This window comes from Actinia tenebrosa, unplaced genomic scaffold (genome assembly GCF_029948245.1).
Source record: "Actinia tenebrosa isolate PJP-AT-01 unplaced genomic scaffold, QUT_ActTen_1.0 PGA_scaffold14__42_contigs__length_11649687, whole genome shotgun sequence".
NCBI lineage: Eukaryota > Metazoa > Cnidaria > Anthozoa > Actiniaria > Actiniidae > Actinia > Actinia tenebrosa.
The window spans coordinates 3,503,808-3,525,179 of NW_028292574.1; the positions used below are offsets into that span (position 1 = coordinate 3,503,808).

The 21,372-nt window shown below is 36.1% G+C and overlaps 1 protein-coding gene across 1 annotated transcript; it reads left to right on the forward strand.

Moving 5' to 3' along the window:
• The first annotated feature begins 3,936 nt into the window (after window positions 1-3,936).
• LOC116293887 (AP-2 complex subunit mu) lies at window positions 3,937-20,774 on the forward strand. Its single transcript, XM_031701383.2, has 11 exons — window positions 3,937-4,198; window positions 7,706-7,971; window positions 8,493-8,575; window positions 9,472-9,607; window positions 13,251-13,416; window positions 13,517-13,565; window positions 13,665-13,741; window positions 17,199-17,334; window positions 17,870-17,967; window positions 18,655-18,766; window positions 19,797-20,774. The coding sequence occupies exons 1-11, from the start codon at window positions 4,125-4,127 to the stop codon at window positions 19,929-19,931; spliced, it is 1,332 nt and encodes a 443-aa protein (XP_031557243.1). The 5' UTR covers window positions 3,937-4,124; the 3' UTR covers window positions 19,932-20,774.
• The last annotated feature ends 598 nt before the right edge of the window (window positions 20,775-21,372 follow it).

The window sequence follows — 21,372 nt, forward strand, 5'->3', positions numbered from 1 at the left end:
TTGCAAACCAAGAATAGAACTATTATGTTTTATTCTTTTCTTGAGAATATATTTTATTATTTTTTAGATATAATATGTGGATGACACATAATTTGTGAAACAATATACTGTATTGAGTTTTTTTTATATTATTATATTATAACTTTTTCTCACTGTACATGTTGAATAGACTTAGGGGGGGGGGGTATGATGTTTTGTGTCAATTGGTGGTCTGTATTCTTACACATATGGCAGATATACATATGCATATCTATATATAAATTAAGAAAATGTATAGTAAATCTGGATGTTTGAGTCTATATACTGTCGGTAGAGTGCTCGATGCAATAAGTTGCAGGTCTTGTAGAGCGTAATACAAGAACATCTCCAAAAGGCGTAATCTCTGCCTAACAGAAAAGCTTTACATTATGTATGGATCAATTCCAAAGGTGCCCATAAAAAAACACAACTAGGAATATAGGGGCAGCGGATATTTACTATTAATTCAGTCGGATTGAATTATGTGCAGGAGTTTTTCCCATTTATTATAATGAAAGTGTAATTTAATTTTTTATTTTTAGCTATTCTAAAGGTGGCTCGATACAATAATTTTGAAGCACGACTCCTCTACTTGTATTGCAAACTGCGCGGCTCCAGATATACCTTGGCCAAATATGAGTTTATACTAAGTGTAGGGATAGATGGAAGTTATAAATCGCGTGTATTTCGTGACCATCGGACACGCCCTGAAGGCACAGTGACGTCATGTGATTATTTTTTAAATCTATTTTTTGACATAATCTGACCAGACCCGGAAAAACGGAGTTCACTATCTGAAACATGCTATGGTAGTCTTCAAGGTCAGAAAGTTTCAGAGATTTTCATTGTTCAGTTATATCGAAAAGGCAGCTCATAAATGCTTGACTACATAAAACCGGCAGAGTATACCATATCATATTTTTTACTTGCATTATAGGCGGTGTTACCTTCATAGAAATAAGAACATTGTATATCTTTTTTGAGGTTACGGTTTTTAAAGAAATGCTTTCTTTCATGGTAGTAATTTTCACATCCGGATTATAGATTTGAGGTGGAAACTTGTTTCTTATAACTGCAATTTCAAAAATTTGACTCATCATGCATTATTAAAGCCGACAAAACTAGCCTCCTCAACAAAAGATCGGAATTAATTTCTAAATGCCGCCATGAGAACAAGTACTGAACACCTAAAACAAATCCAGAAAGCCGCAGAACTATGGATCTATTTAAATATACAGTTACACTAAATATAGAGTAAATAATTGCCACACATGTATATATAGGCAAAAGTAGTCTCTGGGGGACTTTTGACTCGTAACCAATCTTCCTCGAAAAATCGAAACGGACAGACAGACAGACAGACAGCGACCAAGGGAAATAGATGGACTTAGCTCGCACTCTATGTGATATGCGGATTATATATATAGATTGCATATATTATATATTATATATGCGGGTTATATATATAGAGTATATATATAGATTGTAGATAGATCAAATAAAAGAGATCACTTTAGCTGTTACTCCGAGTTTCACGCTTACGCGATCTGCATCAGAGTGCTTGGACAGTTTGTAAGTTGGAGACCCACAGAAGGATACTATATGGGTCGCATGCATGGGTGTGTGCGGTTTATGAAGTTTGGGAAGTCCGTAAAGTTTGGGTGTTTGTGTTACAGATGAGCGTGGGTCGGTAATGGTATTGGTCGCTTAATACTATCGGCCTTCTTGAGGGTCAGCTTTTTACTGTTGAATTTACGTTGCATTGAAGTTGTAGGGTCTTTAGTCAGTTGTTCGTAGGTATTCTTGTCGTTAACAAGTGAGTCCCTCTTGTCAAAGTAGTCAGTTTTGTCCATGACAACAGTAACACGTCCCTTGTCAGCAGGTAGTATCACGATGTACGTCTTCGTCGTTTTTCAGTCGTTTCAGTGATCTCAGTTTCGGGCTCAGTTCGTCTCTTGTCAAGTTGTTGTCGAGTGTCGGTGTCGCCATAGTGCAGTTTTCGCATGAACACAGGCTAACCACTCTAATAAATGAAGGAAATACTAAATGGTGTCTTGTCTTTTTATGCGCGCGCTATCGATTTTTTGTCATCTCCCCTACCCCCCTTGGTAACGATTTTGTTTTTCTACTATACAATATACTAAATTGTTAGTATATTGTATAGTAGAAAAACAAAATTGTTACCAAGGGGGGTAGGGGAGATGACAAAAAAGTCGATAGCGCACGCGCATAAAAAGACAAAGACAAGACATGGTATTTCCTTCATTTATTAGAGTATTTCCTTCATTTATTAGAGTGGTTAGCCTGTGGTATGACTGTGAAAAGCTCAGTGCCCTAAGCGTGACGTGCCGTGACCGTGATACTTTCTAGAATTTTAATTGACTGAATTTTTTTCACGCGCAATATGATTGGTCTAAAGGTGCCTTGATCTTGGCGTGACCGTGTCCGCGCCGCGTTTAAGCCGTGTTCCGGGTATTTGATTGGATGGAGAGTAAATTATCGTGCAATGTGATTGGTCTGGCGTATCCCTTGCCGTGTCATGGCAAAGTTCGTGCCGTGAATTTTTCACAGTCATACGAAAACTGCATTATGGTAGAAGCTATTCTGCTTCTAATGTTATCCTTAAAGTGCTTATAAGCCTTTACACAATATTTTCAGAATTGATTCTTTAAATAGTGAATAGTTGTTTGTGACAATTATGCGTCATTTGAATGTCGGGTCTTTGAGATACAAAGGTTTATATTTCCAATATGTTAATGACTATGACGTAACATAAGGGATTTGAGTTATTTTGTGGCAACTTTTAATATTGAACGCTGGACATTTTACTGAGTCACGAGTAAAAGGGTGATGCTTTTAAAATACTGTGTTCCAGAACGAGCGCAGTGTTGTATATTAAATGATCCCTTATGTTACCTCATAGTCATTAACATATTGGGAATATACATACATACATACACACACACACACACACACACACACACACACACACACACACACACACACACACACACACACACATACATACATACATACATACATACATACATACATACTTTATTCGTCCTCTTTAAGGCTTTTCAGAATAAAGGGCCTAATTAATTACAATTAAAATAATGCTATATATAATTATATAAGAAGCAAAAAAATAATAAAAAATCTAAGGATAAAGTAAATAAATAAATAGATAAAAATTGTGCATTTAATAAATATAAAGTAAATGATATTTCAAATTAGGTAAAAACCCAATAAGAAAAATATATTAAAAAATTAAATAAAATGACAAATAATAAAAATAATTCCTAAAAAAGCACAGATAGCCCAAGCTTGGTTTCTGTGGTGTTCTGTCATAAAGAAATGTGAGGGGATTCATCAAAAATTTCAATAAAATCATCTAAACGTGAAATAAAGACGCCGGAAGTTTTCGTATCGTAAATGCAGATTGGATTTGGATATATTTCGAAAAAAGACTATATATCCAAATCCAATCCGCATTTACGATACGAAAACTTCCGGCGTGACCTCGGGTCAGTTGCCGAAGGAAATCCGTTGAACTGGTGTACAGTGAGCTCCAAGCATGGGTCAGAACAATTGAGGTAGTATGTGAGGTAGTATGTGTACTTACTGGTGGGGAAAAAAATCTTAAAACGGGTTAAATTCAAAAAATAACCACGCAGAGCGAAAGAAGTGCTATTTCTCAATGATCGGGTAAAATTTCGAGGCTTTATTTCACGTTTCAAGGATTTTATTGATATTTTTGATGAATCCCATTTCTTTATAACAGGACACCACAGAAACCAAGCTTGCTTGGGCTACCTGTGAAAAAAATAACAAAACTATCAGCCTCGCTTTTATTCTTAGTAGCAACTGCCGTTCCAAATTTGGTAAATACTACCTTATATGGTAATGGTTGGAGATGTGGGTGTCTGTAACGAAAATGGCGGCATGAAAGTCAGCGCAAGATTACTGCTGTATTCTGATTTAGCCGCTTAATTCGCCTAAAAATAGCATTAACTTCATCTCAAAACCTCGATATAGTCTTTGAATATTATCTTTTTTATTTAGTTACACTTTTTAACAAGTTTCTATCGAGACAAAGTGTAAAAATGATTGGGGGTTTGTTCATATACAACCACAAGGGAGAGGTTCTGATATCTCGTGTCTATCGTGATGACATTGGGTATGTATCTTATTTAACGTGTAATTTTATGATTACTAGTTTACTCTACCAAGTTAAGCTTTTTTTTACACTATTGTATGGCAATTCAGTAGCAAATTCACCTTGTGGAACTCAGGGGATTTAGCTTTACAATAAATACTTGTGCATCCATCTTCCTATATGGGTCCTACATGATAAGGCATTTTCTACAGTATTTTAAAAGCTTGAATAAAATCATTACCTGACTTGCTCCTGGAAACAAAATAATATTTTATTTTATTCTCCCCTTTAATTTCAAACATCAATAATTGCCCTGCATTTTAGCAAGCTGATATATCAAGCTTTTGTTGAAGGATTAGCGTTCAAGACAGTGTCTCATTCTAGACATGATTTTGTTGGATGTCAATCAAAAACATTTTTGTGAATCTCTGTCATAAAACGAATTTTTTTCCACATCAAACAAGTTGAATATCATAATTTACCAAACAATGTTAAAATTCTCAATTTACCTGGTTTATGAAAATTATGAAATGGTTTATTGAAATTCTTATAAACAACTCAAAGAATATTTTATTTGGGGCAATTTATCGACCTCCTGTTGGTTCCCAATATTTAAGTGACAATTTTAATTCTGAACTGGAAGAATCCCTTACTATAGGCGCCACAACTGAGAAAAAGGAAATATTGCTAATTGGCGATCTGAATGCAAATTTTCTTCCTCGCCAAAGAGAAGTTGGCACCTCAAGGGAGTTAAAAAATATTCTCAATGGTCTGGCCATGTCACAACTTATTAGGGATTCAACACGGACAACAAGAAACTCTAACTCATTGATAGATGTTATACTTTCATCACACCCACATAACATTCCATTTACATCTATTGTTCCTATTGGTCTGAGTGATCACTTCATGGTTGGTTGTGTACGAAAAATGAATTCTTTAAAGTTCCAAGCTCGCATGGTTTCGGGCCGTACTTATAGTAAATACAACAAAGATTCCTTTGTGAACGATCTAAAGAATGCTTCGTGGGACTCAGTGTCTTATTCTAATAGTGTTAATGATGCTTGGAATAATTTTAAAAGCATTTTTACCAAAATTTGTGATTTACATGCTCCTGTGAAAACAAGAAAGGTTCGTGGTTGTTCTAATCCTTGGATGACGCCAGAAATTTCATGCTTAATACACACTAGAGACTATCATTTACGTAAAGCAGAGCTTTCTGGGAAAGACGAAGATTGGTTCATTTATCGCTCATGTCGTAATCGAGTTACTGCTGCAATAAGGCGTGTAAAATCTGACTATAATAGGAACTTTATTGAAGAAAATATGGACTCTCCGAGAAACTTTTGGAAAGCAGTTAAAAAAAATCCTCCCGAGTAAATCTCCAAAAGCAGATGCAATCAATCAACTAAAGATCAATGGTCAAACTATCACGGATAAAGAATGCATCTCTAACAGTTTTTGTAAATTTTTCACAGATGTAAAAGCTCGGATATCAGGCGTGAATAGAAATCATTCGTCAACAATCTTCTTTCCCCTTAGCAGATCTACTAATCACAAGTTCCACTTGAGTGAAGTTAATATCGGCTTTGTCTGTAAACAACTCTTGCAGTTAAAGACAAACAAAGCGACTGGGCTTGATGGTCTTCCATCACGATTGTTAAAAGATGGAGCTGTGTACATTAGTGCAGCTGTAACGTCTATTATAAATCTTTCCATCAGAACACAACAAATTCCTCTTGACTGGAAACATGCAAAGATTATACCGTTATTCAAGGAAGGAGGGAGAGACGAAATGGACAACTACCGTCCAATTTCCATTCTACCAGTGCTATCAAAAATCCTAGAGAAGGCAGTTCAAGTACAATTAATTGAGTATCTTAATGAACACAATCTTATGTCAAAATACCAATGTGGTTTTCGCCGCAAGTACTCCACGCAAGCAGCAATAAATTTCGTTACAGACTCCATTAGAAAGAATATGGATGAGGGATTATTGACAGGTGCGGTATTTGTAGATTATCGAAAGGCGTTTGACACTATTGAGCATGCTACCTTACTAGAAAAACTGAAGCTACTTGGTATCTGTGATAAAGAGCAACGTTGGATGGCCGAATATCTTAAAAATCGTACCCAGTCAGTATTTCTTGGTGGTTCATTGTCAGATCCTCAAGTTATGGTTTCTGGAGTACCACAAGGATCCGTATTAGGCCCTTTGTTGTTTTCTCTTTATGTTTCAGATCTTCCGAATTGTTTACAAAACACAAAAATACTGATGTATGCTGATGATACCGTTATTTACTGCTCTGCCCCAAACATGGCTCAGTTAACTCAAAAGCTAAACAACGAGCTTAAAAACCTTGCTGATTGGTCAAAGTTAAATGATCTCTACATCCACCCCAAGAAAACCAAATATGTGGTATTTGGAACTCATATGAAACTTAATCAAATTGACTCTAATTTAAACTTTGATGTTTATTTAGATAACGATATTCTTGAACGTAAGAGCTTTTATAAGTATTTAGGAGTATACCTAGACCAATCGCTATCCTTTAAAGAACATGTCCACAGACTTATAAAGAAAGTTTCAAGTCAGCTTGGCTTACTGAGTAGATTGAGAAATAGTCTCACTACGTATGCAGCTAACAAAATCTATACCACTATGGTTTTACCAAAATTAGATTATTGTGATTTTACATGGAATATCAATTTGGCTGCTTCTATTAATGTCTCTTTAGATCATTTACAAACGAAAGCTGGCCGAATAATTTTAAAGGATTGTAGCTTAGACCATGATAAGGTGATAGATAAATTGGGCTGGAAGAGTCTTCGAAATAGATGTTCAATTCATAAGCTTATTTTTATTTTTAAGTGCTTAAATGGCATTGCACCTGAGATTTTTAATGGTTACTTTAATTATGTCTCACATGGCTATAATACTAGACAAAATGGTTTAAATATTATCATACCAAAAGTTAGGACTGAATCAGCCAAGAAAACGTTTTATTATTCTGGAGCTATCATTTACAATAGTCTACCTAGCTCTCTTAAAGAGATTAATTCTTTATTATTATTTAAGTCTAATCTCAAAGATATTTTTTAAATGTTTTAATGAATTGTATTGATTTTTACTAACATTTTAGTATTTTACAGTATATATATATTTAATTATCTTATTATTTTGTTGATAATTTTTGTTGCCCCCAGGGCGCTCCTTGATAACAGCTGTTTGCTGACGAGCTTACCCTGGTAAAACATGTAATTATTATTATTATTATTATTATTATTATTATTATTATTATGCATGCAGTTGGCATAGAAATGCATTTAATTGACATCTGAAGCATGCTATTCTATCTTGAACCTGCACATGTAACTAAGAGTAGCTATAACATGCCTTAAAAAATGTCTGAAGTGTAGCATTGAGACTTAATTTCCCAGTGCACCCACTCTAAGTAAAGCAACTCTTATGTCATGCCATCTCAAAGGCAACTGAAATTAGTCAATAGTTCTCTTCTTTACTTCTAGACGCAACACAGTAGATGCTTTCAGAGTTAATGTCATCCATGCTAGAGGTCAAATCCGTTCCCCTGTAACCAATATTGCCAGGATCAGTTTCTTTCACATCCGGCAGGGCAATGTTTGGATTGCTGCTGTTACCAGACAGAATGTCAATGCTGCACTAGTCTTTGAGTTCCTGAACAGGACAGTAGATATCATGATGTCATACTTTGGCAAAGTTACAGAAGAAGGGATCAAGAACAACTTTGTATTGATTTATGAATTATTAGATGGTAAGTTGGTGCATTCCAGCTGAACATTTTGCAATCATGTTTTATTATCCCAGATACACGTATTAGTATACAAATATCACATTACAAAGCTTGGAGCAAATGCAATTACCCTGCGATGTTTATTCTCTTATTTTGTACAGTAGAAAATGTTTTGAAGCCTTCTTTACTGCCAACCGGTTGGCTCACTTGGTTGATCATAGAACTTTCGTGTGGGAGGTTGTTGTTTAAGTCCTGGCCGGACCAACACTAGGGGTCTTAAAATAACTGAGGAGAAAGTGCTGCCTTTGTAATTACATCTGCAAATGGTTAGACTTTCAAGTGGCTTCTCTCCACACTTCACCATTACTAACCAACAATGAAGAGACGTACAAGAACCACTAAGAACATAAAGAAACCCTGGTAGTGACCACTCTCAGTGCCTCATACTAACCATTTCACATGCTTGTAAATTAAATAAAAAACTATCTGAAATTTATCTGAAATTCATGGATCTGCCAGTTAATACCATTAATACTTTTTAGAAATTGCTGATTATGGCTACCCCCAGAAAACAGACACAGCCATTCTGAAGACCTTCATTACACAACAAGGAGTGAAGACACAGGTACAGAATTAATTGGAGTTCATTAAAGCAGCTTTCATGAGAGAAGAAATGTACAGTACTGACTTACTTGTCCAAATGCAGGGTGTATATACTACATGCCACATAGCCAGTGGCAGATCCAGGGGTGGTTCTGTGAGTTTTATGGAAGCCCTCTTTTGTAAGATATTTTGAAGCCAATTGTGTTCTTTACGCTCATCAGAATGAAATTGGAACCCTTTTTTGTAAGGGCAATCTTACCAGCTTTTTCTGCATGGCAGCCATTTTGGAACCCACCTATTTAATGCCTGAACCTGACATTGAAAGCACTGCAGAAATGGTGGTCAAAAGACCTTTCAAGCTTGGCAGGATTGTTTTCCCATTTCAGACAATGTGTCATTCCCTGGGGTATCATTTCTTTGTCTACTAGGGTATTATTTCTTTGTCTAACGGGTGTGCATAAGAAGACACATGAATATGGATACAACTCATACAAAGAATCTCATTCCCAAGAGAATGACACTTGGTCTGCAATGGGAAAACGTCATATCCAAGCTAAAAAATTATTGTCTTTTTGTGATACATCCATTTACAGCACTTAAAGTACACATTTGCTGTATCATTCCCCACTCATGTGAAAACTGCTGTAATATGTGACTGCATATTTTTTATCTAGACCTGGTTGTACATATAGGAAGGGTTGATAACACTATCCAATGGAGAAGTCCTTATTCAGTGGATAATTCAATGCTGTTATCCAATACATTTATTCACTATATATAAGTGTACAGCCAGGCCCTGGATCCAGTTGTGCAAAGACTTGATAAAGTCACCCACGGAATAAGATTATCCAGTGTATAGAATTTGTGTAGGTTTTATCCTGAGAATAAGGATTTGACTGACACACTTGCCCTTTTTAGACTCGTGAAGAACAGGCTCAGATCACTAGTCAAGTAACTGGTCAGATTGGCTGGAGAAGAGAGAATATCAAATACAGAAGAAATGAGCTGTTTTTGGATGTTTTAGAGTCAGTCAATTTACTCATGTCACCTCAAGGTAAACTGATCAATGATATCATAGATATCGTCACTGGAATAATTTTACTGATTTGTTAGAAATATGAGCACAATGTTCCAAAATAGGAGGGATTTCATGTGCAAATATTCATTTACTACCGTATTTACTTGAATAGACGCCGCAGCGTTTATTCAAAAATCACTTTATTCAGTAAGTTAATAGCTAAATACCATACTACATACGGTAACCTTTTTAATAGGAAACAGTAACAAATCTAATATAAATGCCATTCAAAATCTCATTTTGTCTATTCATGTGATTTTCACACAATGTTATTCAAGTTCTATTTCAATATCACTGTCCTCTTCGTGGTCGGGGTCTAATAGCTGCAGCGTGGGGCTTGCGTCCTCTACATCTGAGTCTGTACATTCAAAAGGATTAGTGTCTGGTTCACTCAAAATGCCTAGCTGTGATTGAAGCATTGGTCTTCCAGAGCTGCAAGGCTGTCCATCCTTTAAGCAGTGAATAGTGTCGTCTCTGGACCCATCTACTGGAAGGTTCAAGGCACACATTGTAAAGGATTTCTTAATCACATCTGTGGGCATCTCGGCCCATGAATCCAAAATCCATTGCAAAATAACTCTTCTCGGAGGTGCTTTTAAATTCCCAGAAGTGGTTTCTTCATGTATGCCAACAGTACTTAGCCACTGGTCCTACTTTTCTGTGCAGGAAGACTTAAATGGCTTGTTCCAGCTTACATCCGGAGCTTGAATGTACTTTGTGCATCCTGCCGGCACAATAACGCGATCGATTTTCTTTGACGTCAGTGATTCAGTAACAGTATCTTCAATGTGGCATTCGTACGAATCCCAGGCTAACAGCCTACGATTGAATGAGAATGCCCCAAGGACAGAATTGATCCAGACTATAGTTAATTCAGAGTCCATCCACGCGTTAGTGGAAGTTGCGACAACTGCCCGGCCTTTGAACTCTTGATTTAAAGCTGCCACTTACCTTTAAGCTCCCTTAAATACAACCATTGGTTTTTATTTGGTTCCGTCCGCCTTGGCTGCTAATACGACAGATACTCTTGCCTTCTCATGACCAGTCGTTTTAAGAGTAACAGTCTCTTTTCCACTTGTATCGACGGTAGTTTCTGAAATCATATCGCACCAAACTGGGGTTTCATCCATGGCAATTATGTTACAAGGACCATAATTGTGCTTTATTTGAAGTCGCCTAACTTGAATTATGTAGGATACAAGTTTTGCGACCATTCTTTCTGGATCTTGTTGAGCCACAGATGCATTTCTTCTCAATGATAAACCATTTCTCTTCGTGAATCTACACAACCATCCTCTTGACGCTTGAAAGTCCTCAGTCACGTGTTGCTTTCCGGCGTAATATCACGATAAACCATTTCAGCTTTTTTCATGATAAGCTTGCAGGAAACTTGTAAACTACGAGCCCGTCTGTTGCCAATCCACTCCAGGAAGACTTCTTCCATTTTAGTACTCAAGGGTTTCTTTCCAGCCCCATTTAATCTGCTTCTTTCTTTACCCTTTTTGGTTTCAAGCAAAGTTTGGATGTTTATCTTCTTTGCTCGCCACTCTCGTACTCTCTTTTCATCCAGCTGAAAGCGTTGAGAAGCAGGTCGATTCCCGTGTACTTCCGCAAACGCAATCGCTTCTTTCTTTAGTACAAGACTGTACTTCTGTTTTCTTTTCCCCTTATGGGAAATTATATCTTGAGCATTTGAATCGGCCATAGCGATTACAAAGAATGGTAACCATATTAAAGCAAGTTAAACAGTTACGTAAAGTCTAAAGGAATTTCACGGCTTGCTATGCCAGGTGTTGAAATTAGAATACCATTTCCTGGCATGTGGGAATGGTTCTCTCTGATTGGCCATGACAATATTAAACTGTCAGCAGATCTTCAGTGCCATACATACTGCAGTGGTTGTGATATGCAGCAGTGTGTCAAGTTTAATTGTAATCGAGCAAAGCAGTTGTTATTTTGGTCAGCAAGTCCAGCAGAAAACTGAGAAAATGTCAAGAAGCTTACCAGTGGAATTTAAAATGTATTTCAAAGTTGACTTCGAGACAGTTATCAGAGGGCATCACGTTTACAAGTCTGTGTGGTCTCCAGTAATGGATCAAGTACTTGAATGTAAGTGGGACTGCGCGCCGAGGCAGAAGATAACGATTCTAATGCAATTGGTGTTTACCTAAAATCAAGCCAAAAGGAGACGCTTGCTGGACATGTTCCAATAGAATTGTCACGATTATTGAAAAACTTTATTGAAGCGAACGCTGAAAACAAACTCTGTGCACGAGTCACTGGAAAGAGAAATAGAGAAGTCGGCCTTGTTGTACCAGCGAAGTTCTATGCCTTAACATCAGAATTGTGCATTGCAAGAATTCTCAAAAGAGAACTAAACACAAGAGCAAAGAAGTACAGTCACTTTGAAATGTTCTAAAAGAAAATAAATTTCCATTGCTAGTTTAATCTTGAAATAGAATTTTTCTTATTAATAATCATAAATTATTCCAGGAAATTATTATTTCCTCAAATAAACGCCGCACCGTAAATGTGGCGTTCATTATTATTTTGAGTTCCAAGTGCGGCGTCTATTTGAGGGCGGCGTCTATTCGGGGGGGGGGGGGGGGGAGCGTTTAAACGAGTAAATACGGTATTTTATTTTCTTAAATTACAACTTTATAACAATAGTATTCAGGGTTTGTGCTAATCCTTAAACCCCTTGAAAACTTAAATTGGACTCGCGTTTTCAAGCAAGCACACTTGAAAAGCACTTGACAAACTCTTTAATTTGACAATTTTAGCAAAAAAAACTTGAAAACTCTGCTTTAGTCATTACTCACTTGGTTCTGAAATAGATTTAGTCATCCAAAATATTTGATCTGTTTCCATATCGATTAGCCTACAACTACAATATATATCAACTAGGAATTACTTCCCTTTCATGAGGGGTACTGGAGTATTTGACTGAGTATTTATCAGGGTGTTAAGGAACTAGTCATAAAGTAAAGGGGGGTGGGGGTGTAAAACTGGATTTTTTGCTTTCTCAGTATAAAAGAAGGTTGAAAAAATGATACCCCATCCCCAAAGTTTCTTGCTGTCAGAAATGCAAAAACAAAACAAATTATGGTCACAGTAGGCACAAAAGCACCTGAAAATGATCACCTTAATAAAACTTTTTCATTTCAATTCCAAAGTTTTGAAACTTGGCCTTGAAACAAAAGTCATTCGTTTTCACAATCATATGTTTAAATTACTTTTTGTGATTTTTAGATTTTTTGTGGGTAGATGATGTCACAATTTTGGTTCCAAATTTCAAGTTTACTCGATGATTAAATTAACCATTATTGTTTGAAAGACTTGAAGATCTAACAATCGAAGAGAATTTTTGAGCAATAAAATCAAAAGATATGAATATTTTTAAACTTGTATTTGCACCATTTTGTTTTATTCTTTGTTATCAAAATGGCCAAGTTTCAAAAACTTTGAAATCAGTACCTAAAGGGTCATTTTGTGAAATGTGATTTGACTGTTTTTATTTTTCTTGAAACATGAAATGGCCAGTTTCATTATTTTGCTAAACATGATTTGACTGTTTACCACCCTGACTTATGTTCTAGCATTTCTTTTCTTGTTACAGGGCAAGTCCTTAGTGCTCATGTATCTGGCCGTGTAGTTATGAAGAGCTTCTTGTCTGGAATGCCTGAGTGTAAGTTTGGAATGAATGACAAACTTGTGGTTGAAAAGCAGTCCTCAAAGTCTTCATCATCAGATTCTTCTTTGGATACAACTTTAGGTTCCAAAAAGTAAGTTCATAGAGAAAACCTGCTTTTAGCCTTTCCACATTATACAAGTCTTATAGTAACTCTTGATTCACCAATCATGCGCATTTAATCTTTGCTGTAGGAATACAAGTAAGACTGGTATAGCAATTGATGACTGCACTTTCCATCAGGTTGGTTTGCTATTGCTTTTCTTTTTTTATTGAACACTTACGTGTTTGATTATTACTTATTGTGTTACATGGATAATAAAATTCACTATTTCCTTGCAGTGTGTGAAACTAAGTAAATTTGAAACAGAACGCAGCATCAGTTTCATACCACCAGATGGAGAATTTGAACTTATGAGGTAATGTGAATGCCATCTTTTTTATGTTTTTGCACGAATTTACATTAGGGTCACAGGGAACCCGGCTATATTTTTTTGCTTCTTTTAAAAGTCGCTTTGCTCTTTGTTGGTTTCCTGTGTTGTGATCGGATGTAATCAGATTTGTGCTGTGATCAGATCGGCGCTGTAAACTGATAGCCGATTAAATTCAAATTAATAACCGTTGGTAACACACTCTCTAGTAAACACTCAAAAGAAGAGAAGGGCTGCAACAAAGCAACTTTTATCGTATGATCATCACCTCCAGTTGCTCAGACCAGCTACTTTAGTACAACCAGCAGGAAGTCATGATGATTTTCATGTTTCGATTGCGTCATGTTGTTCAAAAATGCTCAAAATGTAAAATCCTGTTAACAAGGGATTTCAAATTTTGTGTTTTGGTGAGTAACAGCTATTTCAAATTTAAACGTTTTTAAACTAAAACAATTATATTTTATCAGTTCAGAAAATGTTTTTTGTTTCCGCCCTCAGGCCGAAACGCTACTAAGATCAGTTTGGGTAGCCCATAATATTCTGTGAAGCTGTCAATCAGCTGTTATTATTTTCTATCGTATCCAATCACATTCGGCTTTCTTATCACTTCATAAATAACGAATGAAGTCCTCTTAAGGTGAGTTATTCAAGATCTGTTTACAATACTTGACAGTAATCTTTTCACCTATCGTCATCAACAAGTGTCTTTATGATGTCCTGTATACCTTTTGTTTCATTTATATACAGTCAATTCAAAAAACGTTGTCGTCGACCGGCTAAAGCCTATGCGACTGGATCGAAAGGAATATGGGTAAAAACCACTGAAGCGGTTAAATATTCGCTCTGAATTAATTGTTCTCACTAGTAATAAGATAATAATGGCGAGAAACAATCCATCAAATGCTGTCTTCGGGTTTAGGGAAAGAAAAACAAAGTGGTTATGATTCAGTTCACAATTTCGAAAATATGAAGGCATTGAAAAAATGTCTCCTTCAACACTTCCCGCTCGCTTACGAAGGTTCGTGCTGTAAATGAGGCATAACTAGTCATAAAATTATGGAGTCAACTCGGCTTCAATGATTTCTACCCAGAGTTCCTTTCGGTCCAGTCGCGTAGGCTTAAGTTGGTCGACGACAACATTTTTTGAATTGACTGTACATGATCCGTGATTCGCTAAGGTCAATAGCTCAATTATTGTTTTATTTAAATAACAATTTATTGTTTGACATCATTGTCGAAGCGGATGTATTTAAAAAGACTCGTGTGTGTGCGTGTTTGCACTCCAACGAACAATGCGAGATAGATATTTCATTCATAGAGTAAAGGATTTGGACATTGTCTTACTCAAGCTAGTACCTGCTATTTCTTCAAGTGAATAAAGAAAAAATGACAGATGCAGATAAAACTTGTTTCAAGAACGAGAGATCCTTGAAACTTCTAAATTACTAGTAAAAACTCAGGAACTCAACCACGTCTAGTTCGAGTGCTTAAATGACAAAAAACTTAGTCAACAATTCACTAATAATCACTCTATTTTTGGTTCTTCTTTATGGAGATTTTTTATATTTATACAATAAGCAATCTATATCATATTTTTAGGTGCCAACCATTTAGACCTATGAGTTCTTTTTTTCCCATGAAGAAAGCTAAAAATAGAACTCCTAAACATTACTTACTGTCTGACTGTCGTGATTGGATTGCGCTCGGAACTGTTAAAAATGTAAGTCTTTTTAAAAGTAAAACAAAGCCACTTGACACAAAAAATCAAAACTGCACACCCCTGAGACTAGGCTTACTAGCAGCGGGGCGAAACATCATTGCTCTAAGAGCAATATAGGATTGTTATGATGTAAGGCTTTTGAAAAACTTTTCGGTGTGTAAAGAAGGAACAGTGCCAGTATCTCAAATCTTGAAGATGCACGAGTAGACTTCAGATAAAGAAAATGTTTTGCCTGAGAATGAATTCGGCAGGATAACTAAAGCAAGTTTTCCCTACGATTACTCTTCATAATATATGGAAATTTAGATCTCTCTGTCAACAAGCTGTCAAATTCTATTGTTTCAAATTGGACGTACACCAGATACATCCTGTTTCATAAGCTAAGCAGTCCAAGCAACTGGAGGTGAACATATAACTAAAACTTAGCTTTTAAATATCACTTTCTAAGATCGTTACTTTTATGAGTTCAACAAAATAAAACATCCCGACCCAAAGTTTGTTCATTGAGCAAACATTACATGGGTTTTTTATTAATAAATTACCTTCATGAATAATTTGAACAGGGGTTTTAAAATCGGACACTTGCTTTGTTGCATCCCTTCTCTTCTTTTGACTGCTTACTAGAAAGTGTGTTACACACCACAGGCAACCCATAAGAAACAGAACATCAACGGTTATTGATTTGAATTTAATCAGCTATAAGTTTACAGTGCCGATCTGATCACAGCACAGATCTGATTACAGCTTAAGTAATAGGAAAACGATCACAACACAGGAAACCCACAAAGAGCAAAGTTACTTTTCTAAAAGAAGCAAAAAAATATAGCTGGGTACCCTGTGTTAGGGTTAATAATTATAACAATATTCATTAAAAAAAAAAAAATATTTAATAATGTTCTTATTCAATAATCTTTTGCTGTGTACATGTAAACACTCAATTATAGGTTACTTACATTAACAATTACAATTAATCAATTAAACAAACGATCATACTATTAACTAAAGTTCACATACTTCACAGCTTTACAAAGTTCTTTAGGCGATTTGTACAGGATCTGCAAGGATCCTTAGTAACGTCTGATCACAAGATATAAAATGATAAATGATGAAATAAATGTTTTGATAATAATAATGACCGAAATATTACTGCACATATTTCATATGCATGTACTTAAATTTACCAAATGCATACAAACTCTTGACAGAATATATGGGGAAATACCCATTGCAACTAAATGGCTAGGTTTACAGTGCCCTAAATCAAAAGATAAACTGGGCGTACCTATCACAATAGTACGTTTCACAGCTCCCTGTGCAATCTTGAAAGGTGGCTGTGCCTTTGCATCAAATCGAGACAAACGGTGAGCTTGCAATGATAGAGACCTTTTTTAACACCTTGGAAAATAATTATTCACATATCTCTGTCTGCAAGTTCATCGTTCGTCTCACTTCCGTGCAAAGGCATGGCTACCTTCTACCTTTCAAGATGGCAGAGTTAACTGTGAAATTGTCTTTGGCTAGCTTGATAAATGGAATGATGGGAGAGTCAATGGATGGATTGATACCTTGGTTTTCAAAAAACAAATAAATCTCTTCAGTAAAATTTAGCTTGCCTTTTGTCCTTTATCTGAACATTTTTCTTTTCACTAAAAAAGACCTGAAATACCATTAGCTTAAGCTGTATTACCATTAGCTTACACCTTCTCATTGCCATTACATTTGCAGATATCGTACAACAAAAGACATTAGCTTGCCATTCCGCGTGATACCACTGGTCAGGGAAGTGGGTCGATCAAGAATGGAAGTAAAAGTTGTCCTAAAGTCAAACTTCAAGCCTTCCATTTTAGGACAGAAAATTGAGGTGAGGACTCATTTTATTCTGTTTGGGTTATAGAATGAATTGTATTTTCAGTTTTATTAACTTATTTTATTAAGCCTAGCCTCAATACTTGGAATGTCTCAATTCACACAAAACTTTTCATTTAGTTGTTCTTACTAGGGCGTTTTCTTTCTATCTTTTACCTTTGCTTTTATTGTAACTTTGCATTCCTTTACAATCTGCTTCTCTACGTATAGTTGATTTTTTTTACTCATTTTTTGCTTGATAATGATGTTATAGCACATGAGGAAACATAATGTTCATCTTTCTTTTTTTTATGTTTTATACAGTCTCAATGTTTTATGAGTAAATTGTTTCAAGATCTCTCTTAATTCAAATTTATTAACTTAACCAACAATAAATAATGTAACAAATTAAGAGCAACAGAAATAAGAGGCAGGGCTACTGCAACAGCCTAGGCAATTACTGCAGGCCTGAATTAATCTATGCTTCTCTCAGCTTTCCATTTGTAAGAAGGGATGAAAGTTTTCTTATTTCCACTACTTGATTTTACTAGGTGAGAATTCCTACCCCTCCCACTACAGCTGGAGTACAAGTAGTTTGTCTGAAGGGCAAAGCCAAATACAAGTCAAGTGAAAATGCTATTGTCTGGAAGTAAGTAAGCCACATTGTAGAACTAGGCTTTATGAGATAGGATCATTTTATGCCAATATCTTGATGTATATTATCTTTTGTTCTCCAATGAATTTTTGAAAATACTCAACTTGGTCAAAATTAAACTATCTGTTTGAGATATTTAAAGTGCATGAGACTACAGAAATACAATCAATAGGGACAATGGAAATAATAAACCTTCTTTCTTTGCACTTTTACAGTGAGGGCACTCTAACTGTTAACACTGGTAGTTTTTTTCAGGTTATTACTTCCTAAACTTTCTACTGTTTCAAGCCTCTATGTTTCTCCTGTTTTAATTAAACCACAGAGACTTTCAAACACACTGCGGAGTGATCAAAATAAATCTTATTTCCAATCAATTCAATCCTATCAATATCATTGAGGGATGATTTACAGTATGCAAAAATGGTCTTTGTTGTCTGAAGAATGAAGCAAATAAATAATAATGAGGATCAAAGCCCCTCTTGGTTCTAACCCTTATAACTAAGATCTTGTACAATATTTGTTTTAGTAAAATAGTTATTAGTTAAAAAATAATTTCAAATAATACATCAAATATAATATTACAGAGGCACAAGACAGACTTCAAGAGCCATAGAATAAAATTTGCTGCTGCTATAGGCCTTGTACAAATATTGTTGACTTTATTGTATTGTATTATTGTAGGATTAAGAGAATGGGTGGTATGAAGGAGTCACAAATTAGTGCCGAGATAGAACTTATGCCTACCAAGGATTCAAAGAAATGGGCACGACCACCAATCTCTCTAAATTTTGAGGTAAAGCTGTTGCTCACCACTTTCTGTTTGCACTGTATGTTAACAAAGCCACTGGTAGATGTTAACTTTTAAATGTTCCAAGAAACATCTGTATGTATTAATCGTGTATTAGTCAAAAATCTGATTTCCAAGATGGCATCTTTTTGTCCCCTAAAACAGACCCACAGTGCACTGCAATGTCAACTCAATCTCACAACCTTACAGTAACTTACAAATTTCTCGCGCGCTGATTGGTTATTTTTTATCATCAATAAGAGGACAGACAAGGGAGCACATTAAAATTGTGTTTGTGTAAGGAAAGGTATTGTTCTTGGTTGATCTATCTAGCGCGCGCAATCCATCATGTGACAGGCGTTCCTCGTAGTGTTTTGGTTTCGGCCGATCCGAATGGCCTACGATCGTGTAAGGAAGGGAATGACGAGTGTAATACACGTCGCTCCGCTCCTCGCAAGAAATTCGTCGGTTTTCGGAGTAAATTCGCTAGCCCGACTAAAGCAAGGAACGCCTGCCATAAAGTGTAGCGCGCGCGCGTAAACAAGAACTACAAGGAACGCCTGTCATATCTTAGATTATGTGCGATAAAATCGAAGATAAACCAACACAATCAAAATTTTAACGTGCTCCCTTGGGACAGACAGATAAAACTGACGTCAACGAGCGCGCGCTCTTTCCGATGGTTGTTTTGATCGCTAAAAATGCGAAGTTTTTATCGTTTTTGTTATTGTAAAAGACAAATAGACATCAGTTTTTTATGTGTCTGTCCTCTTATTGACGATAAATTGCGTCATCACATTGTCAAAGTAGTTAGCGGATCCACACTACATGTACTTTGACAATGTGATGACGCAATTTATCGTCAATAAGAGGACAGACACATAAAAAACTGATGTCTATTTGTTAAATATCTTTCAAAATCCTGTAGAAAATAAAGGCCAAAGCAAGTCGTTGTCTGACTTTGGTTGAAATATTACATTATAAAGTATGAGAAATATCCTACTTTTCATATTCATCATTATGTGTGATTTTCTAGGTACCATTTGCATGTTCTGGGCTAAAGGTTCGTTACCTGAAAGTATTCGAACCCAAATTGAACTACAGTGACCATGACACCATCAAGTGGGTGCGATACATCTCCAGAAGCGGCCTCTATGAAACACGATGTTAATGTCTCCATATCATGGTAGAACACCTTAATGCAGTATCTAATCATCATTTGTTCTAGTCAGGATGTGCATGCCAAATACCTTAATGCAGTATCTAAACATCATTTGTTCTAGTCAGGATGTGCATGCCAAAAAGCTTTAAACTTCCCTGACAAACTCGTAACAAAGATTGGTTCCTGAACATCAAAGGTGCCACCAGTGTACTACTTCCACGATACGGCGGCCATCTTGCCAAGGGGCAAAACGAAACAAAGATGATGGAAAATGCATAGAGTTTCGTATGTTTATCTTTCTTTTATGAGTAAATGTGATCGATATGAACCCCCTTGATTCATTTTTTTATATTCGTTTGTGATGAGCTGTTAATAACAATCGGCATCATTACTGTAATAAAGCTTCGTTTGCCTCCTAGACGATCGACCCATAATGCATTACGATTGAGGATGGCTGCCGCGTCGTCGAAGTAGTCCATTTAGCCACACTAGTATTCTTGGGGTGCAACCACACGTCTTCTTTATCCTTGTGATGCAAGTAACAGTAAAACAGCCGACATGTTGGTTGATCTAACGAGAAGCTGATGAGGGATGCTTTGTCATCGCCAACCAACATGACGGCCATGTGTCGTTACATGCATCCATGGAAGAGCAAACCCGAATAGTGCATCTTTTGTTTGTTTGATTTCTAGTATTTTTATTTAGTGGTCTGATTAAGTCACTACTCCTTGGGTTGTGATCTCGTGGGCTTTCTATGGTATTTTCAATGTAAAAATTAATCAAATGTGATAACCGAGCTAGAAATATTGTTACATTGTTTAATCTCTGATTAAAAAAACGCATCGTTAATTAGATGTGGGTTTTTTCTTCTTCTTGCAAGTCATTTCATTTGACACACCTCTCCGCTCTTTGATCAATTGACATCGGCTTCAGGCTCTATTGCAGTCCCTTTCGTTGGTCTCTAATTCTTCTTAACATGCATCACATTTAGCTAAAATCCTCTAGTGCAACATCAATCGCTACTTACATCTCGATCTGTTACCCCAGTTATGCAACACTGAAAAGTATCACTTTTTTTACTACGAAAAACCATCAAACTGTCTCAACATCAATCTAAATCACGAGGAAGCCTTAGCAGTAATAACTGACAAATGAACTGTTACCCACTAGTTTGGATCACGACGATTATTTCTTTGCCCAAGCGTTTAACTGTTTTCCTTATTATAACAATACGAAGGAAAAGAAAAATGGACAAATGAGAAAGTGGTTTGGAGCCCAAAGGGTTGAGGTGTAATTAATTATCGGCGCGTTTGTCTTATCGTTTATTCTTGTCTTTACTTCATTTGACCTCCCAGGTTGTTTAAAAGATCCACTAGAGTTCATAGGCGTATTACACTGACGCGTTTGTCAACAACATTAATTTAGGGACAAATTTAATGGTAACCTCAGT